Source organism: Planococcus citri, chromosome 3 (genome assembly GCF_950023065.1).
Source record: "Planococcus citri chromosome 3, ihPlaCitr1.1, whole genome shotgun sequence".
Taxonomy (NCBI): domain Eukaryota; kingdom Metazoa; phylum Arthropoda; class Insecta; order Hemiptera; family Pseudococcidae; genus Planococcus; species Planococcus citri.
In genome coordinates, this window is record NC_088679.1 from 47,808,658 (window position 1) to 47,826,840 (window position 18,183).

Sequence of the window (18,183 nt, forward strand, 5' to 3'; positions counted from 1 at the left end):
CGAGCACGTGTTTTGGTCACGCAGTTTTTATTATGGAGGATCCAAGTTAGAAACCATAGGTAAACTTGGCCGGGTGATCTTTTTTTCTTGCGATATTTCATTTCTTTTGAAATGTGCCTATCAATGGGTGATCTTTATTGCATACAATGTTACTTTACAAAAAAGGCCCACTGTCGTTAATCATGCAATAACAACTCAGCAAAAAGGAATTGTTGCGGATATTTTCCAAAACAGGAGTCCGAGAAATACCTACTCTTGGTAGAACAGCCCCAAAGTACACTAGTTCAAGTTTTTTTTTTTTTTCAACTCATTTTTCCAGGATGTTAAGACCGTCCTTTTGAGCCAAACAAGTATGGGGAGATCTTAACACTACAACTAACATCTAACCAAGAGACCAAAAGTCATTTTATTAAAAAAACTTGTGGAAATTCAGATTATTAAAAATGAAAGTTTGAATTTCAAAATCCTAAAAAAACGCTCAAAATGAGATTTCAAAATACCTGCTTTTAAAATTCACAGATGTTGAATTGAAGCTGGAACTTGATAAGTTATCGAGGAAAATTTCGGTCTAGGAAAATGATTGAGAGAATAAAATGAACAAGGAGAAACAAGGGAGCGAAAACGGTCCACATGCTGCCTAAAAAATATCAAAAATTAATTTTGAAAACTCAAAAAAATTGTTTAAAATTTTTTGTCGATGAAAAATGGAAATAAATTTTGCACACAACAAACTACAAAGTGGAAGATGCTTTTATGACACCCTTATCATAGCTAGTGAGACAATACAAAACTTTTTGGTATTGAGTAAGTAAGTAAAATTATCAAACGAGAGGGATTTCAAAAAAATAAAAAATGGTAAAAGGTACATAACCAAATTTGATTTGTTTACTTATTGGCATGAAATTTTTCAATTTACGGAGCTCCCTTTTTTTCATCGTATAGATAGCTACTTATCAAATTTAAGAAGAATAAAATAATTTCAATGAGTAAGTAGGTATGCCTTTTTCACAAAATGAAATTAATCTTCTCGCCGTGAAAAAAATCCGAGGATTCGTAATCCAATCGAGTCCCAATTACCTGTAACGAATATTTCGGTACATATTACAGGGATCTGTTGAAATAATAGGTGTATTAAAAATGATATGAGTTTTAATAGGCATTAAATCTGTTTTAAGCTAGGAACGATTTCAAAACCAGTATCATCAATACGCGTAATTAAGATTTAATCATCACGAAATATAGAGAAAAATAACGAATTATTTCAAGGTTTAGGTTTTAACCTCTGCCCAAAGAGGTAGGTACTACAAGAGTTTTCAGAATAATCAGGTCATACTGCATAGAGCTTTGAAGAAACAAAAAAATAAATATCAATTATTGAATTCGCGCATCTTAATATTCGTTGGTACTATCGAATGGGTATAATATTGCAAATTTTATATTAGCGTACCTACTTATACTTTCTCTGAAATGAAAACGAAATGATTTTATTAGCTAGTATTTGTTGTTTTCGTGAAACATTAGTCACGGTACTTATTGAATGATATACATAAGTCATCTATTCCTATGCAAAGAATTTATAATCGCGTCGCTCGTTTCCTCTCTATAGATTAACCGTTAATGCATCCTTAATCTTGCGTTGTGTACTGTTTTATTTGATATGAAAACGTCTCGATTCAAAGAACCAATTTTGCTATAAAGAGGAGGTCTCAGGTCTACGTTGAATGCATAATAATTTATTTTCACGCGTAAGATATTGCGCTAATTTGAATGAATAGAGAATTTTCGATTTGGATGAACACTGGCGCGCTTATGGTTTTTGATTTGGTAGGTTCTAAATATATAAATTTCATAATGCTCCACAGTCGAAATTTTTGTATCTTCAAGTGAAAAGATAGCAATAGAACAATTTTTGGTCTCGTATTTGTTTCGAAATTTCCATATATTTTCTCGACTATGGTGTAGCACGTTCGTTTGTAGCAATACCAAAAACATTTTAATGAAGGAAACAATTTTGGCGAAGAATTTTCCAAAAGCTTATTTTAATCTTTAGATCAAAAGTCGGCATGCCCTGCACTACTTAATAGCATTGATTAAAGCACTAGCCTTGATCTCTAAAATATTAAATATTACCCAAAATAGCAGATTATTTTTTAACAAAATTATTCATAAAAGTTGGCAACATTCGAATATATACCTATTAATAACAATAGATTGCGACACGATAATTAATTGCAAGAATATACATGGTAAAAATTGTACATTGTATTATCATAAGACAGGTTATTCAATTCAATTCTCGAGATATAGCTGACCAGATGTATTCATATAGTTAATTAAAATAATGAATACATGTAGGTACACTTTTTTAAAGTAGTCCATATTTCTCTTTCAGAAAACAAGAGTAGGTAGGTAAGAGCGTATGTCGCGAATTTTACATGAAAATTAGTTTGTCAACAGTTCAACAACAACATGGCTCCAAAGAATCTACAGGTGTCAACTGAATTCCAAATATATGGATAAAGAAATTTTCCCAATATATCTTAGAAAAGATTGCATAGGTGTGTTATGTAGGTACTTAATTACCTATTTATTACCTAATATACTTGAGTAAAAATGTTGCTGGAACAGCTTTCAAACTCATTTTCAAAAACTGAAAATTAAATGAAATAAAAACTTGGCAGAAAAGTTTTTAAGGATTTCAAAAAGCACCGCGATTTTTTTTTTGGAAAGATCATGGTCTGAAATCCCCATAACCAATATTTCAGCTGCTCAAATTCATTTTTCGGTTTTTGGCAAATTTTTGAAAATCAAAAATTGACCATTTTCAGTAATTTTTGATTGTTAAAAAAAACGTACTTGATCAATAAAAATGATGAAAATTAATCCTGAAATCATTTTTTTTTAAATTAAAAAAAAACGAATCTGAATTTCACTATTTTGAGCCATTTTGAAGCCTCCGGTGCAATTTTCGATTTCTCCAGAATTTCAAATTTGCTTCAGAAGATGTGGATACGGACTTGAGCAGCTAAAAATCGAGTTGTAGTTACTCCACCTGTTCAACGGGTTCATCCACAGGCGGGCACCTCAAGTGTGTCGTTTTGAGCAGCCTTTTTATAAAGGAAATAGTCAAAAGTACAAACGTTTTCTGAGCGCGAGAAAATGTTTGAAATTCGCACGAATCGCTGTAGATCTAGTCTAAAGCCAACAACCCCTCTCCCGAAGTCCAAATTTCGCTGTTTCAAACCATTCTAGAGCCTTCAGGAGACTTTCGATTTGTTGACTATTTTCCTTATAAAAAAGCTGTTCAAAAAAACACACTTGCACTTATAAGCCACTACTCGATTTTTAGCAACTTGAGTTAATATTCACGCCAGCTCGAGAACAAAAATTCAAAATTTTGGAAAAATAAAAATCGCGTTGGAAGCTCTATAGAGTGGCTGGAAACAGTAAAAATCGTTGGGGGGGGTAATATTAGTTTGAGGACTAATTTTCATCATTTTTTATACATTTATATTAATTACGTACGTACATATTTTTTTAAAGCGTTAAGCACTGAAAATAGTCAATCTTGGATTTTCAAAAATTCACCAAAAATCGAAAAATTAATTTGAGCACCTGAAATTTTGATTATGGGGGTTTCAGTTCACGTTCTTTCCAAAAATCGCGGCCCCGTTCAAATCGGAAGTGGACATTTCGAATGATTCGCTTGATAGATAAATTAATCTACCTACATCACAAAAATTGAAAAATAAGGAACAGTTTATTGAGGAAAAATGCATAAAACATGTGATTCCTCACACCAATACTCGTACTTCTCGCATGTTCATTGAAAGTGTATGCATCGAAAATTAGTTTGATGTATGTACTACAATAACAAACTTTCGGAGCAATCAGGTACGAATTACGATACAAAAATAATTTCAGTCCGCCACGGCGCTACATACTGTTTAATAGTATCCAGTGGGTGACGTGAGTTCAGTGAGTTTGAGTTTTGATAACCATCGATATCATGATTTTCAAAAGCTGAGTCAGTAGAGTCCTTCTGTACACCTGCCTTAACATTGTCTTTTCCCAAAATAATATGTAAATTGAAAATTACCGATGAGGCGATGAAAAGCAGCCACCCACCTCAAACCTGAACAACAAGTGCAGATTTCAAACTCATCATTTTACCGGATTTAATGGGTACCTAACTATGTACTTCTGATGAGAAATTTGAAACACGAGAACACGATATCAGCAAAGAATGAGTCATATGTAACTCATTTGGCTGCGTCTAGAATGATCTTCTTCAGATATTGGTAAAAAAAATCAAAAATCGATCGCTTAATTGTACGCACATTTCTCAAAGCTACCTCTTGTTTTATTCACACATCAACTTAACCAATCATCATCATGTAACTAGATGTAACTAATTACCCAATTACCGTGCTTCACTATTATCATGCATTATCACTAATCCATCACCAAAAATCAAAAACCAAACAGCTACTCACAATTTCTCCAACACAAAAAAACACACACTATTTAAAATTTCAATAAAATGTAATTCATAACACGAAACGATTAATGAGAAAACTTTTATGAAAAAAGTCGAATTACGGAAGAATTTCACAAAGTTAACAAAATCATCACACAATAAGATACAAGATATGCCGCAACATAGCCGCAACTAATACCGAGATACTGAGAACATTTACTTTTGTGATAAGAATAAGAAGGCGATTTACCTGAAACAACATTGCACTACGTGCTGTGCCCGAGTTGATGGACCCAGCCGTAACGGAACAGCAGCTCTTTCTAGCGGATTCCCACGCAACGATCCAGAAGATGAACCTATCACGAAGATGTTGCAATGCCGAATCAGGTCAAGGACTCCTTTGGGTACAGCCGCAGCGAGATAGATCAAAATGGATCAATACGCTAAAAAAAATTCTGAGTGTTATTCATAAATTTTAATTTTTCATTCTTGTGTTATTTTATGAATAATTATGATGAGGGGAGTTTTTAAGCACGTTTGCTTATTCCGAATTGGAATTATTAATGCATATTTTGTAGGTATTAAAGATTTCCCCAGCACAACGTGTTGCTACGCCATTCAAACAAGATTTAATTAACTATAGGTGGGTACCTCGTCTATGTTTCTGTAAAGAAATGGATTATGAGAAAGAAAGAACAACTTTGGATCACAACAGATTATCATAACGAAATGGAAAAATCTAAACAAAACTGACTAAGTATCTTTTCTACGGAAACAATATTTTATACCTAAAATAGGTACCTACCTAAGCTTCCAGTTCCATTTTCAAAATTTCAATAAAATCGTACTGTAAAAATATCATTCAAAATTTTTAAAAAAGAATGAGAACCACTAAAAAATCATGTCTATGCTCACAAGTCATAAGTTTTATAGGTGATATTTAACAAATCTATGTCGATTGTCGATACTCCCTTTATAATAATCTTTCACAGCTAACAATCATCATTACATTATAATTTGCCTCATGAAGTGTGTCTTTCTTGGATAGGATAGGTACTTATATACTTACCTAGGTACAGATTTATCTGGGTTGTACTTTTATAAACACGATTATTAGAACAATTTTTCCTCGATGTTGATTTTATCTTTGTATGTAGGTGTTTCATACCGACGATTATCCAATTTGAAACGTAAATTTTTGAAATAGGTATCGCTACCTTGGTATTGTTATCTATCACTGAAGAAAATTTTACTTGAGCATGAAATACCTACATAAAATGAAAAACTCTTTTGTGAATACAAATATTTGCAGGTAAATAGCATCTAGATTCTAAATAGGGTAAGCATATACTTATTTTCTTAGATAGGAAAGTGCGTGAGAAAACTTTTTTCAATAACTAAGAAAATGAGGGATGGGACTTAAGATTTTTTGAGAAACTGCTGAAAAAGCTTAACTTTTCATGAAATATACAAAACTAAGTGGTATTCGAAAATTTGAAAAACTTACAATGACGATTTTTTCCACTTTTCAACAAACCACAACGGTTATCACTTTTGATTAAAATTTTTAAAAAATGTTAAAATTAAAGGTTGGTATATTTTATGAATTCGACCACGTTTGAGTTTGAATGAGAGTTCGTTTTTTCAAACTGATCTCTCTAACTTTCACTAATAACTCTGAAAAAGCAAAAATATCAAAAAATATAGAAAATAACGTGTGACTCTTCATTCGGAAAGATTTTGCGAGCATGGACATCGAGTTTGAATATCTGGTTTTTCAAATACGACTGTTTAATAATGCCTCTAACATATAGCTATCCATTTTGAAAAAAAGTTCGATCAAATCATGAAAATCAAGTTTTCTCTAATTAGAAGTCAATGTTTACCCACATATCAATCCATTTTTCTGATTTTTCCGATTCATTTTCTCTTTGTCTTCCATTCACCTCTCTGACGACTCACTCTCTTTAAAATTGGTGAGCATAATAGGGAGGCACTGATGGTCGAATCCGAAACATAATTTTAATACTTCAACTCGGGGACTTCGAATTTGTGGTAATTTATATCTTACACTGCATTAATTCGTCTATAAGTTAATTCTTATATAGATACCTATATATTCGTGCAGGGTAAAAAAAGAAAAAAATTTAAAATAGTTAGGTACCTACAAATTTTTAATAAATTTTTTTTTTTATATACAATAATTGCAGAATATTAAATTATTCAGGGGAAGATACAGTTTTTGGAAGGAGTGATCAGTCGAAAATAGAAGGAAGGACTCATCATGGGTATACCTACCAACAAAAAACATACCTAATTCAATGAACACCTTTATATCTCTCCAGAAAAATTGAAGCAATTACATATTTCTAATCTGTTTATCCACGGTTCATTAAAGAAACTTTACCTATGTAGGTACTTAGGTACGTAAACGTAGGTATATGAAAATAAGACCATAATGTTAATCTGGTGTATTTTCCTTCCTCGTTCTTTCTTATAGCTCCCCAAAAATTGAAATTTAATCAATTGAGATTTTTTAGGTGACATCATTGCGTTTATTTCAATGATGCAATCCAAACAGAAAATGAAATTTGTTATAAAACATTACATAATTCGAAACCTCTTTATAAGATTACACCTCGAAGAATAAAATTTTATTGTTGTAACCAAATACTTATCCTGATATATTTTTCGATAACACAACTGTGGCTAGGCTACATCATGACGTCTTATGAGCGTATGTGGTCTATTACTCAATTTGCACAAAAGAAAAGAATCTGGGTAAAATTAATTTTGTTTTTTAGATCGACTGACCAAGACATCCCTTTAATTTTATAATGGAAAAAGTATTGGAAACGAAACTTGAGAAAAGTGAAAATAGGTACCTAATGAAGTTTTAAAAAATGAAGGTAACTTTCGTTTTTTAAATTCGATTTAAGGTACCTAGATTTTAAAAAAAGTTTTCTGTTTTGTTGTAATTCTGCGGGTATTTATACTATTTTTGTAAGTATATCCATCTAATTTTTAAAAAAATTATTTACAAGCATCAAATGAGAAAATAAAAACTCTCTTGGGAACGTATAATTTTCAACGAAATACCTACCTGCTTTATTTAAGAGAAAATATTGAATTTTACTTTTTCTCATTTCCTAGCTGTGCTTTATGTACTAACCTATAATAATGAATAGGACCGACCACTTCATCAAGTTTTTAATGAATTTGAAAAAATTGCAAATGTCTAGCTCCATAGGAATCCAAATTAAGTAGATGAAAATGTTTCCCTGATTGTAGATACATATTAAGATAATTTTTGTTTATATTTGCTTGTTTCAGGAAGCTTCTCTCTATGGAATAGCTTTTTATGCCAAAAGCACTTAATGGTTTTGTAGCATCTGCATAAAGCGTGGATTTTTTTCTAGTTCTTATAACTCTAAATCACGCTGCGTCAGTAGTGACGTTTTTAAATTTGCATATTCTCACTTTGTAGGCGTTGTAAATCACCTTAACTAGGTACCTCCTACAGGCAGAGGTTCTTTACGCACTCAATTACACGAATTTCAGATTGCAGCGCTAATGCTTCCGAAAATGATATCCGACGTATGTATCTAAGTGCCCAATATTTTTAGGTTCCATTCATTTATATGGAAAAGTAAAACGAAGTGCTTGTTTAATTTGAAACTTAAAACTTGTTCTGAAAAAAAAAACCGGAAAACGATGCAAAAAATAATAATTTTTATCTAGATTAAATTTATGGAATAGTCATTGCAGATGTAGGCATTTTTCTAAAAATGATAGGTGACTTGTCCAAGTTTATCTTTGTTTATTCAATTTGTCAGCTATAGTACCTACTTATTTGAAACTTACTGTGAAACATTTTTATATTATTATAACTGGTTGAATGTAACTTGAAACCAAAAACTCCACTCATAACGGGTAATTACCTATGTATTTTAATCCGATTACCATTGCCTATGTACTTTACACGATTCTATGCTGTACTTATTAAATTCGTTGTTCCTAGCTTAGAGTCCCATAAAGTTTCTCATTTTGTAAAATAAGTATTAAGCCCTTACCTAAGCATAATAACTTGTTAAAAAAATGTTCTAAAAAATGCATCTAAAATAATTTAAAACATATCCAGGCATCTGTTTATACATTTTATCTACTACATATAATACTCGTATAGAAAGTTGTGTGATAATATTATTCATCGGTGCTCACAAAATTTCATTATTAAGTTAACTCGTTTGAGAAAATTATAACATGCCTAATACCTATAATCTTTCAAAAATTACCTTCTAGGTAATGCCATTTTGAAAGCTTGTGAGTATATGTAATATTTTTTTTATGTGTGACATTTCAACCAGATGGCATGTTCATATAGCTCAATATTAACGGAATCTTCGAATAATTGCAGAAAAAAAATGTTATTTAATATCTACCTAACGTAATGTTTGAAAAATTCCAAATGTGCACTCATATTGAATCATAAGAATGATTTTATTGCGTGGAAGAACGAGTACAATGCTTTAATCGTAAGTTTACATACAATTGTCTAAAATGTCATCTTTTCACTTCCAGAAAAAAATGCACAATTTTTACTCCCCGTAAAGAAAGTCAGTAATAAAGTTATTGACTGCGGAAGTCTACAGCTACGGATATGTTCTTAAGCGGCAATAAATTCTTATTAAAGTTTAATTTTTGACGTTAACGTTTATTATTATTATTAATACACGTTGTTGGAATTTTTATTATTTGATTACAACCTAATTAATTTTTGTACCTTTCAGTGAAAATATACAGCAAAGATTCTGCGAGAGGAAGGTAATATTACTAATTGATAAAAATTATTAAATTACTTAATTGAATAAGTAATGACAGAAAATAAGTAAGAGAAACGAAGTGATCAGAAAACACGAGGTATAAAATGTAGGTAGGTATACGTTGTTTGAATATTAACTAGGTAAGTGATTTTAATATTGCAAGATGCAAGATGTTAATCAGCTCCAGTAATTTGAGGAGCCAAAATTTTTTTTCAATTACCATTTTTGGTAGGTTTACAAAGGGGTATCAAAGAGACAAGATTATTAGAGTGAACGCAAAAAAAAATTAAATGTTCTTTCTGATTACTGATACTTACTTCCAGAAATTAATCTCCTTCAAAATGTAGTAGGACTCTCATTGCGAGGAGTGAGATAAGCTAAAATCAGGCCAGGGTTGCAATTGCAAGTTAAGAAAACTTAATCCGAAAGAAACAAAGTTACAAAAGCTGAAAATTGAAAAACAAAAATTGACACTGAAATTTTTTCAATTTTTTTCCTGTTTTTTTGACAGCTGTTATTGCTTATACAGTAATAATACGAGTAGTTTAGTTCAAAATAGTCCTTTCTTCGCCTAGCAATGACACTAAAGGCATTCGGCATTCCCACAAAATATAAATATTATAGGTAATACAATAATAATACAATACAATACAATACAATACCGAATTACGGTTACCGATATTGCACTATTTTCTCATTCCTCATCCAGTCATCGTCATCGCTCAGTTTCATTTTAAAATTTCGATTTCCAATTTTGTTTTATAACTCCACAAAAGAAATGTATATAGGTACCTAGGAAGACTGAATAACTGGAAGTAGTTGAAAAAAAGAAAGAAAGTGAAACACTGAAAATTGGAAAAATGAAAAAATGTAATTCAGTGTTATACACAGCCCTAACAAAAATTTCGCAATTCGCATACACTAATACATATTCTTGTACGTATTCTTGAACCTGAATGACGTGAGAGTGAAGGATGCCTTGCAAAACCAATGCGTTCAGGGTTCAGTTCAAAATAGGTATTCAGTTTTGCGCCTTGTGGTGCGGTTATAAAAAAAATAAAAATTAGGATGTCAAATAAGTTGCCTATGCCATGCCATGGGCCACACTACTGTACTGACTGGAAAAAAAGTTCAATCTAGGGAGCGCTACCATCGACTACATGCGTGATGATTGGTGAATTTGAAAGTGCCGCGACGCCGCGAGTGGAATGTATCAGTGTGTTTGTGTGAGAACTTGTTGGTGTGTCAAGTTCGAAGTTCGTGATAATACGGTGATAAGGACAGCAACAAAAATTATTGGAGCTTTCATTTTCACATTGTGAATGGTTATTATGTAACATCCTAGTTTTTTCATGTTCGATATGTAGTCACTCCATTAATGTACGTCTGTTAGAAAATTTCTCTTTATCAGTTCGTTCCAATGTAAACACTAAAACACAGATCGATTCAAGTTTAATGCTTCACAAGAATGACTGTGTAGTTAGTTGAATTTCCATTTTTGCTTCTTCTGTGATAATAATGCACACCATGAGACTTTTGGCATCTTACAGACAACATGCTTATTTATCTAATTTAGTGAGTCAATTAACTCAATCTTGTTTGCGTGATTCAAGACCACACACTGGATTATTAACGAGATTGAACCATCTGAAATATCTCTCTACTGCTCCTAATGATGTGAAAAAAGAGGAAAAGTGAGTTCTAAATGCTTCTACTGAACACTGTTGCTGAAAATTTAATGTACTATTTACATGATTGTATTGATGACATTATGTTTATGAACTTTCTTGTTTCAGATCTCCTCAAACTTACGAGGTAACATTCGTTAAACGAAATGGGGACAGAATTAAAGCTTCTGGGAAAGAGGGCGATTCTTTATTGGATGTTGTAGTTAACAATAATCTGGATTTTGATGGTTTCGGTGTGTAACTTAAGCTTGTTTAGTTGAATTTTCATGCACCTGTAATGCTATATTTTTCATGATGTGTTTTATTTGTCAGGCGCCTGCGAAGGAACATTGACCTGTTCAACTTGTCACGTCATTCTGAAAAAACAAGATTATGATAAATTACCAGAAAAGCCGAGTGAAGAAGAACTTGATATGCTGGATTTAGCTTTTGAATTAACTGATACGTAAGTATTCATTTCGATCAGATATTTTATGCGTACCAGTAGAAAATATTTAGCAAATTTTGTATAATTTCGAATTCGTTCATTCATGATTGTAATTTACTTGAAATGTTCGTCCAACTTGCGGAGGAAAAAGAAGTCTCGAGTTTATTGAACAAGCTATTAAAAGATCATTTTTCAAACCTGTATTATTTGGTGCGAGTGATTATTTATTGAAGTAGGCTATTTTATTAATTTCTCCTGTATTGTTGCAGATCCAGATTAGGTTGTCAAATAATGCTCAGCAAAGACCTAGATGGCCTAGAAGTACAGTTACCATCAACAATTAATGATGCCAGAGGCTAACTTAAACATTGAAATGCATCGTTGAATTTGCATGTTATCAAGTTTATTACGAACTGTTTTATTTGCGATAAATTAAATTATTGATTTTATATACGTTTAAATTTCAATTTTTATGTAATTTCAGGGCGTATTATCCTAAGTAACAATATTAAAATACTGCATAAAATAGATAAGTGGTTCGCATGGAAAGTAGATGAATTTTAAGTCTAGTAAATTTCAACTGGTTGATTTATAAATTACAACAAGAAGCAGAAACGCAACTTTGATTATTTGTAACACTGTACAATTACAGTGTACATAAATAACTGGGTCAAATTTGATTTAATCAGTAAGAGAGCAAAACAAAATACGAAAAAAGTGCAGTTCTTTTTCTTTATCTCATACTTGAATTCAAAATCATTCGTGTAAACTCGTATTATATTCTCGAATCTCGAGATATATGAAAAATCAAATTTTTGCGTTGAGATGCAATATTATTAATTGAAGCAAGCTCGCTAAAATGATGATGATTGATGATTGATTCCACAAAAATCGACTCTGCAAAGTGCAAATAAGCGCAAACGAAACTGCAAAACATGTTGCTGATGATGCAGATTGCAGAAATGCAAAGAATTATATTTATTGATATATTGATTAGTGTTTTTGAAAATTGATTTTACTTTTTTTTTCTCGTCAGAACTCATCACTTCAATCCTTCATCAGAAGTTTAAACTTTAAATTTGAAATGAAAATAATTATTTAAAATTTAATTAAATTAAAACTTGAAAAAAAATTGAAAAATGCAACGGATTGACCATTTGACCTTGACCTTTGTGAATTGTAACACAACCGAAATCCATTCGAGGCATTGTGGAGAGTGCGATGACAAACTGAATGACTCAGTTGATAAACATTTCGCGAAGAAATTGACAACTTTTTTACTTTTTTCGGTAGGAACAATGAGCAATGTAGTGTAGTCTAATGATTTGTCAATATGTTTTCCTTAATTGTGATGTAGTTCATGTTATTTTATCTAATTTAATTAATGATTCGCATCGAATTGTGGGTATTCAACAATGTGAAAGTGGTTTATGGGTTACGATATCCAAAAAACATACAACCTCTAGCATTTGCCCATTGTAAAGGAGCACCTTCCATTCATCGAATTCATGTTTGAGTATGTGTTTCTAAAAATTCAATTTATTCGCTGAAAATGGAAGATTTCAATTTTCTGCATAAGAAGAAAAGATTTACGTGTTGTTTCAAACTTGCCAAAAGTTTACCAGTGCTTTTGGTTTGTTCTCTAATTGGATACTCGTATTATTGTTACATCATTCAGTTATGTCTAGGTAAGTTGACACAGAAGTGTATTCATATTTCAATTTCATTTGCTTTCCTTAAAATTTATTATTTGTCCCGAATGAGGTAATTGCTATTAATGTATTGTGTTTTTCTTTGCAGGAACTTTAGAAAACTTTGGATCTTCTTTACCTCAACAAATATTCTACATATTGATTTATCATGTCCTGCTGATATTACTACTTTGGTCCTATTGGCAAACCGTTTTCACTTGTACCGGTGCTGTGCCTAAGAGAGTAAGTCTAAGCTTTTTCAACTAGAAATTTAAAAAAATTAATCATTATCGTTCCACCCATGGACCATGATTTATTTCTGACTGTTATTCATGGTTTTTCTCTTATAGTTCAAGTTAAGTGATGAAATAATTGAACAGTTCAAATCTGCAACTAGTGAAGAAGGAAAATTACAAGCAATTGAAAAGTATGGAAACGATCTACCAATCGTCACTAGAACATATATCGGTGGTATGTGTGAATGAATACTCTTGTTTCAAATGTGCACGAAGACATACCTTTGTGTTTATTACTAATTCGTTTGTACATTATACATTATCAGGTAGAGCCACATATCGTTTTTGTTTCGTTTGTAATCATTTGAAACCGGATCGTTGTCATCACTGTCGGATTTGCGGCGTGTGTGTACTTAAGATGGACCATCATTGCCCATGGGTGAACAACTGTATTTCCTACACGAATTATAAATATTTCGTATTGTTTCTGTTTTACGCATTTATGTTCTGTTCCTATATTGTGATAACAACGTTACCGTATTTTTTATTGATTTGGAAAGTGAGTATTTCAAATTTTTTTCGAACTGAAGGGCAGTTCTGAATACTTTTTTATCCATCTTATGTCTACTAAATTTAGATGATCATTTTTCTTATCAATTCATCTTTGAAATTGCAGTTAGTGGTGAACTTGGAAATTTTTGTTCCATATTAGTCATTTATTTTCATTAGTAATCAACACACTTCGTTTGAAGTGTTCATTCGATAGCATAATATTTTAACATTTCGTTCGTCTGGTTGTTGGTAATTAGATAATTTTATGACTAATCTTATCTTTTTATGCGGAATGATTTTCAATTTTTGTGAAAGTACCAGAAAACATTGACGCATTTCGAATTTAAACAACTTTCTCGCAATATTCGCTGTTGAGGTATTGAAACGGAAAGGACCCAGGAACATCTATTTTTGATATCTAAATTAGTATGACATAGGGTAGGCAAAAAGGTGCAGAATCTGTCCTTAAATACTTGTGCAACTAAGTAATAAATAGATTATTTATTTTCAGCATTCCGCGTCGCCTTCAGGAGGTATCCATATATTATTTTTATTCATCATCGCAGCAATGTTTTTCCTCAGCATTATGTCTATTTTCACTTACCATTTGTATCTCATTGGGTGTAACAGAACTACTTTAGGTAACATTCATTAAAATGAGCTTACTTTGTAAAATTGGATTGTTTTTTTACGTTATAATTTTTATTCGCAGAGGCTTTCAGAGCGCCAGTATTTGAGAACGGTAGAGTCGACAAAAACGGATTCAATTTAGGCCTAGTGAATAATTTCAAGCAAATATTTGGAAACAGATATGCGTTGTGGCCTTTTCCAATATTTACCAGGTAAGTTTTATTAAATGGCATATTAACGCTCCTTTCAAAAGTTATTCACATTTCACAGTTAATAGCTTTTTCATGTATTAACAGAGCTCCTTACATAATTTGCTTTACATTTGTGTTAACATTAACGAAAGTTTTCATTTTCAATTGTTTATGGAGTTATTGTGGTAGATATATTAATTTTAACTCGATTCTTTGGATGTCTGATAGATAAAAGTGTAACAAACTCGTTCGGTATTTTGGTGCTTTCTTGTTCCTAAGTTTTAATGTATTGTAAGCTGTGATGTCTTTTTAGGCTGAGTTTTAATATCTTGAACAAAGTTTCATTTTCATTTTTAAAATGTTTTTCAAGTGTACTTACAAAAGAATCTTTCATGTGTGAAAATGAAATAATTGGATGATGGTCATTCTTTTTAGTAGACTACTTTTACAAGAAAAAATGCAACGATCAACGCGCTATTTTTTCATTCGAAATGTTTTTGCTTTTTTGTGTTGTTTGACCATTAATTGAATGCTGTTTATGAATAAATTATTTGATAAGTTATTATTTGCATTGATCGTAACTCATTCACGGTATGTGATCGATTTGAGATTTTCGTCTTTAATAGATAAAAAATTAACTCGATATTTTTTGTGTTGTAATACAATAAAAGTTACTTTTTCATGCTCAAATTCTAGTCAATAGAATATCTCATGATTTTAAATTTTATTTTCATAAAAATGGTGGAGGAATTTTGAATTTTTGCTCACGATGTAAAATTATAAGTAGAATCTTTCTTTCGACAAATTTTACTTGCAAAAAGTGCATGTTTTGAGGAAATATGGTATTTTTGTAGATTTAACCGTTTATAATAATATCTAAAGACGAGTTGAATGCTGATTGTGACGATGCTGTAACGTTAGTCTATTAACTAAAAATATCAATGCGAAGCAGTTGCTGCAATAATTTGAATTTTTTTTATAGCTGCGGCGATGGAGTGTGCTTCCCACAACGATTTGAATCTGTTGCTATTCGTGCTACAGTGACTGGTGCCGATTCATCGTCAGCTCATGATGTGATGTATCCATAATGTACTTAATTTGACTGCCTGTATTTTTTTTTTCACTTAGTAATTTTTTTTATATTTACATCTTTGTTAATTGTATATCTAATTTTATTGTTTATTGTAAATCGACGCAAACGAAATACTTGTTTTCCTTAATTTTGTAAGCATAGTAATATTTGAGTATCGCTCCGAACCAAATTTATTTTTTGTCTATGGTTCTACAAGTATTTGAAAAATTTTGTAGTTTACGTAATATTTTCATTTTTATTTTTTCACGCTAAATATATAACTGATTACATTTATTCAAGGGGCTCTGTTATTACTTCATTTTTGTGAATAATTTGCTTTTAATTGTTACTTGTGCTTGCGTTGGGACACAGCTTGACGCATTTTCCGGTGTTGTCTTCTGTTTATGGTTGTATTTGATATTTTATTGTATTTAGGAACCGTAATAGATACATTAAAATCATTAACTGAAAGTTAGGATTCAATTTAATAAATCTTGATCATGGAATATATAAATTTGTTCAAATTTTGTTTCAGTATTTTTTTTCGTTCGTTTATAATTGCTTGGTGTTAATAATAATGAAACGGAACAGAATTTCAAATTTTTTGAAATTGTTTTTATATTATTTTCTCATTCCATTATGACATGTTATTTTGATTCGAAATAGCGAAAATCGAATTAGATTTTTCAAAAATTTGTTGCGTTATCATTTACTGATTAGTTTTATTTTTTCATCAGGTAAATCATACCTAATTGGGTATGTATTCTAACAAAAAAAAAAAAAATATATATACGTATAATAACACTAGAAAACATTTCTTTAAGAACAACAATTTTTCAATAGTTTTGGGTTCACCTTCTGTCTTCATGATAATAATGAGATACTTGTTCATAACAATTTTTTTTTTCATTTATAGTTTGGGAAATGGCATAACATTTGAACGAGCCCGTCAACATGCTGACAGGAAAACATTACTCGATGAAAATGAAAATAATTCTGAAGATGATGCCGAAATACGAGATGTATTCTTCGTGTAAAAGTAATGTAAACGATTACGTTTTCTTTGGTATTGAAAACATTCTTCATAACAACACTCATACGTTCAGTGTTGGAGGGGTGAATTCTACTTTTATTTGAGTTTCGTTAAATTCAGTCATGAGAAAGAAGAACTATGAATTGTGAAGTAAGATACTTTTGCATTGATTTTTGTTACACGTTCTGAGGGCCGTCTTCAAACCACGACCGTCCATTTTTTAAATTAATTGAAACTCGAAAGAAAACCTAAAGAAACCTGGATTATATGCGTTATACTTTTGAAATAACTAATCCTAAAACTATTCCACGTTGAATATTTTCAAGAAGGTTATTTTTGAGAACCATCTGGTACGTTTTTTCCCCCGGGGATGGAATAAATTTTCTGAAATAAATCATTTTTCAAGTGTGTTGAAATACTCAGATTTGTGTATTGTAATTCTCACGAGTATATTCTTATTGTATCCCTATTTTATCTACATTATTCAATTTCATGAAAAGTGACATTTTTATATAATTCTGTACAATTCTTGTACGAAGTATGATTCACATTCATCTTGATAAAATGCTTATCTGTTTCTCTGAAACTGCAGGTAACATGTTACTTGACTTGATCATCCCTTTCACTTAGGTACTTAAGTATGTATTTATTTTTTAACAAGAAGATTTCAGATGAATGACATTGATCAGTATATCTTGTATTAATATCTTGATCATTAATAATTAGTTATGGAAATTTTTTTCTAATTTTGATCTCAAATATTATTACTTTTAATATTCAAGCAAAAAAAACTATCATTCTTCCGGCCACTTTCATTTTCGAGACGTTGGCTCAGTCTTTTTCCTTTTTTCATTGTACATATTTTATATTTTAATTTAAGACTGCATTTTTTCGTGTTCTAAACTAGTTAATGTTTTAGTTAAAAGTGGTAGATTAATGAAATCGCCAATAGTTGCAAGTAAAGTACCTACCTATAAATAATTGCAATGTACCAACTATCAATCAGTTCTAGAGTAGGTAGAGTTGATCTCGGAATTGAGTCGTTCATTTATCAAACGCGACCAGTCCTTTCGACTGTACCACGTACAAGAAGAAAAATTGGATCTAATATATCTTTTAGGTGCAGTTAGATGGAATTTTCACGGTTTAATAATGAACGGATTTAATGAGGCACGTGTGAAAAAAAAAAAACATAGAAACATACGTACTTGACCTTCCATGATTTTTATAAAACCATTTTTCATAAAAATATTTATTGTTTTTGTTCTTGAAAAATATAATAATTTTTTGCTTGATAATTTATTCATCAACATGAATATTAGGCATTGAAAATATGTTTTTTTCAAAATGCCAAATGCAC

The 18,183-nt window shown here is 31.0% G+C and overlaps 3 protein-coding genes across 5 annotated transcripts in view; 2 read left to right on the plus strand and 1 right to left on the minus strand.

The window, feature by feature from the left end:
• Positions 1-4,771, minus strand: part of LOC135839364 (uncharacterized) — a 49,000-nt gene extending 44,229 nt beyond the window's left edge. The window contains exon 1 of the mRNA XM_065355356.1: positions 4,497-4,771. The gene's annotated coding sequence lies outside the window, so the exon portion shown is untranslated. The remainder of the gene's footprint in view (positions 1-4,496) is intronic.
• A 5,731-nt stretch (positions 4,772-10,502) lies between these two features.
• Fdx2 (Ferredoxin 2) lies at positions 10,503-11,867 on the plus strand. Its single transcript, XM_065353911.1, has 4 exons — positions 10,503-10,997; positions 11,100-11,224; positions 11,304-11,436; positions 11,688-11,867. The coding sequence occupies exons 1-4, from the start codon at positions 10,822-10,824 to the stop codon at positions 11,776-11,778; spliced, it is 525 nt and encodes a 174-aa protein (XP_065209983.1). The 5' UTR covers positions 10,503-10,821; the 3' UTR covers positions 11,779-11,867.
• An 800-nt stretch (positions 11,868-12,667) lies between these two features.
• LOC135838324 (palmitoyltransferase ZDHHC15) lies at positions 12,668-18,121 on the plus strand. Of its 3 annotated transcripts, none has more exons than XM_065353905.1 (7): positions 12,668-13,106; positions 13,219-13,352; positions 13,460-13,580; positions 13,672-13,904; positions 14,394-14,538; positions 14,610-14,739; positions 16,707-18,121. In XM_065353905.1, exons 1-7 carry the CDS (start codon positions 12,971-12,973, stop codon positions 16,825-16,827), a joined length of 1,020 nt encoding a protein of 339 aa, XP_065209977.1. In that variant the 5' UTR covers positions 12,668-12,970; the 3' UTR covers positions 16,828-18,121. The 3 variants fall into 3 exon arrangements, with proteins under 3 accessions (XP_065209977.1, XP_065209979.1, XP_065209978.1); XM_065353907.1 differs by having other exon boundaries at positions 12,670-13,106; positions 14,409-14,538; XM_065353906.1 differs by lacking the exon at positions 16,707-18,121 and adding an exon at positions 15,701-16,314 and having other exon boundaries at positions 12,672-13,106.
• The last annotated feature ends 62 nt before the right edge of the window (positions 18,122-18,183 follow it).

Coding starts and splice junctions, on each gene's coding strand:
- Fdx2 (XM_065353911.1), top strand. CDS start 10,822: ATGCACACCATGAGACTTTTGGCATCTTACAGACAACATGCTTATTTA. Junction 11,225..11,303: donor TCTGGATTTTGATGGTTTCG/GTGTGTAACTTA, acceptor TTTATTTGTCAG/GCGCCTGCGAAGGAACATTG. Junction 11,437..11,687: donor GCTTTTGAATTAACTGATAC/GTAAGTATTCAT, acceptor GTATTGTTGCAG/ATCCAGATTAGGTTGTCAAA.
- LOC135838324 (XM_065353905.1), top strand. CDS start 12,971: ATGGAAGATTTCAATTTTCTGCATAAGAAGAAAAGATTTACGTGTTGT. Junction 13,107..13,218: donor CATCATTCAGTTATGTCTAG/GTAAGTTGACAC, acceptor TTTTCTTTGCAG/GAACTTTAGAAAACTTTGGA. Junction 13,353..13,459: donor CCGGTGCTGTGCCTAAGAGA/GTAAGTCTAAGC, acceptor TTTCTCTTATAG/TTCAAGTTAAGTGATGAAAT.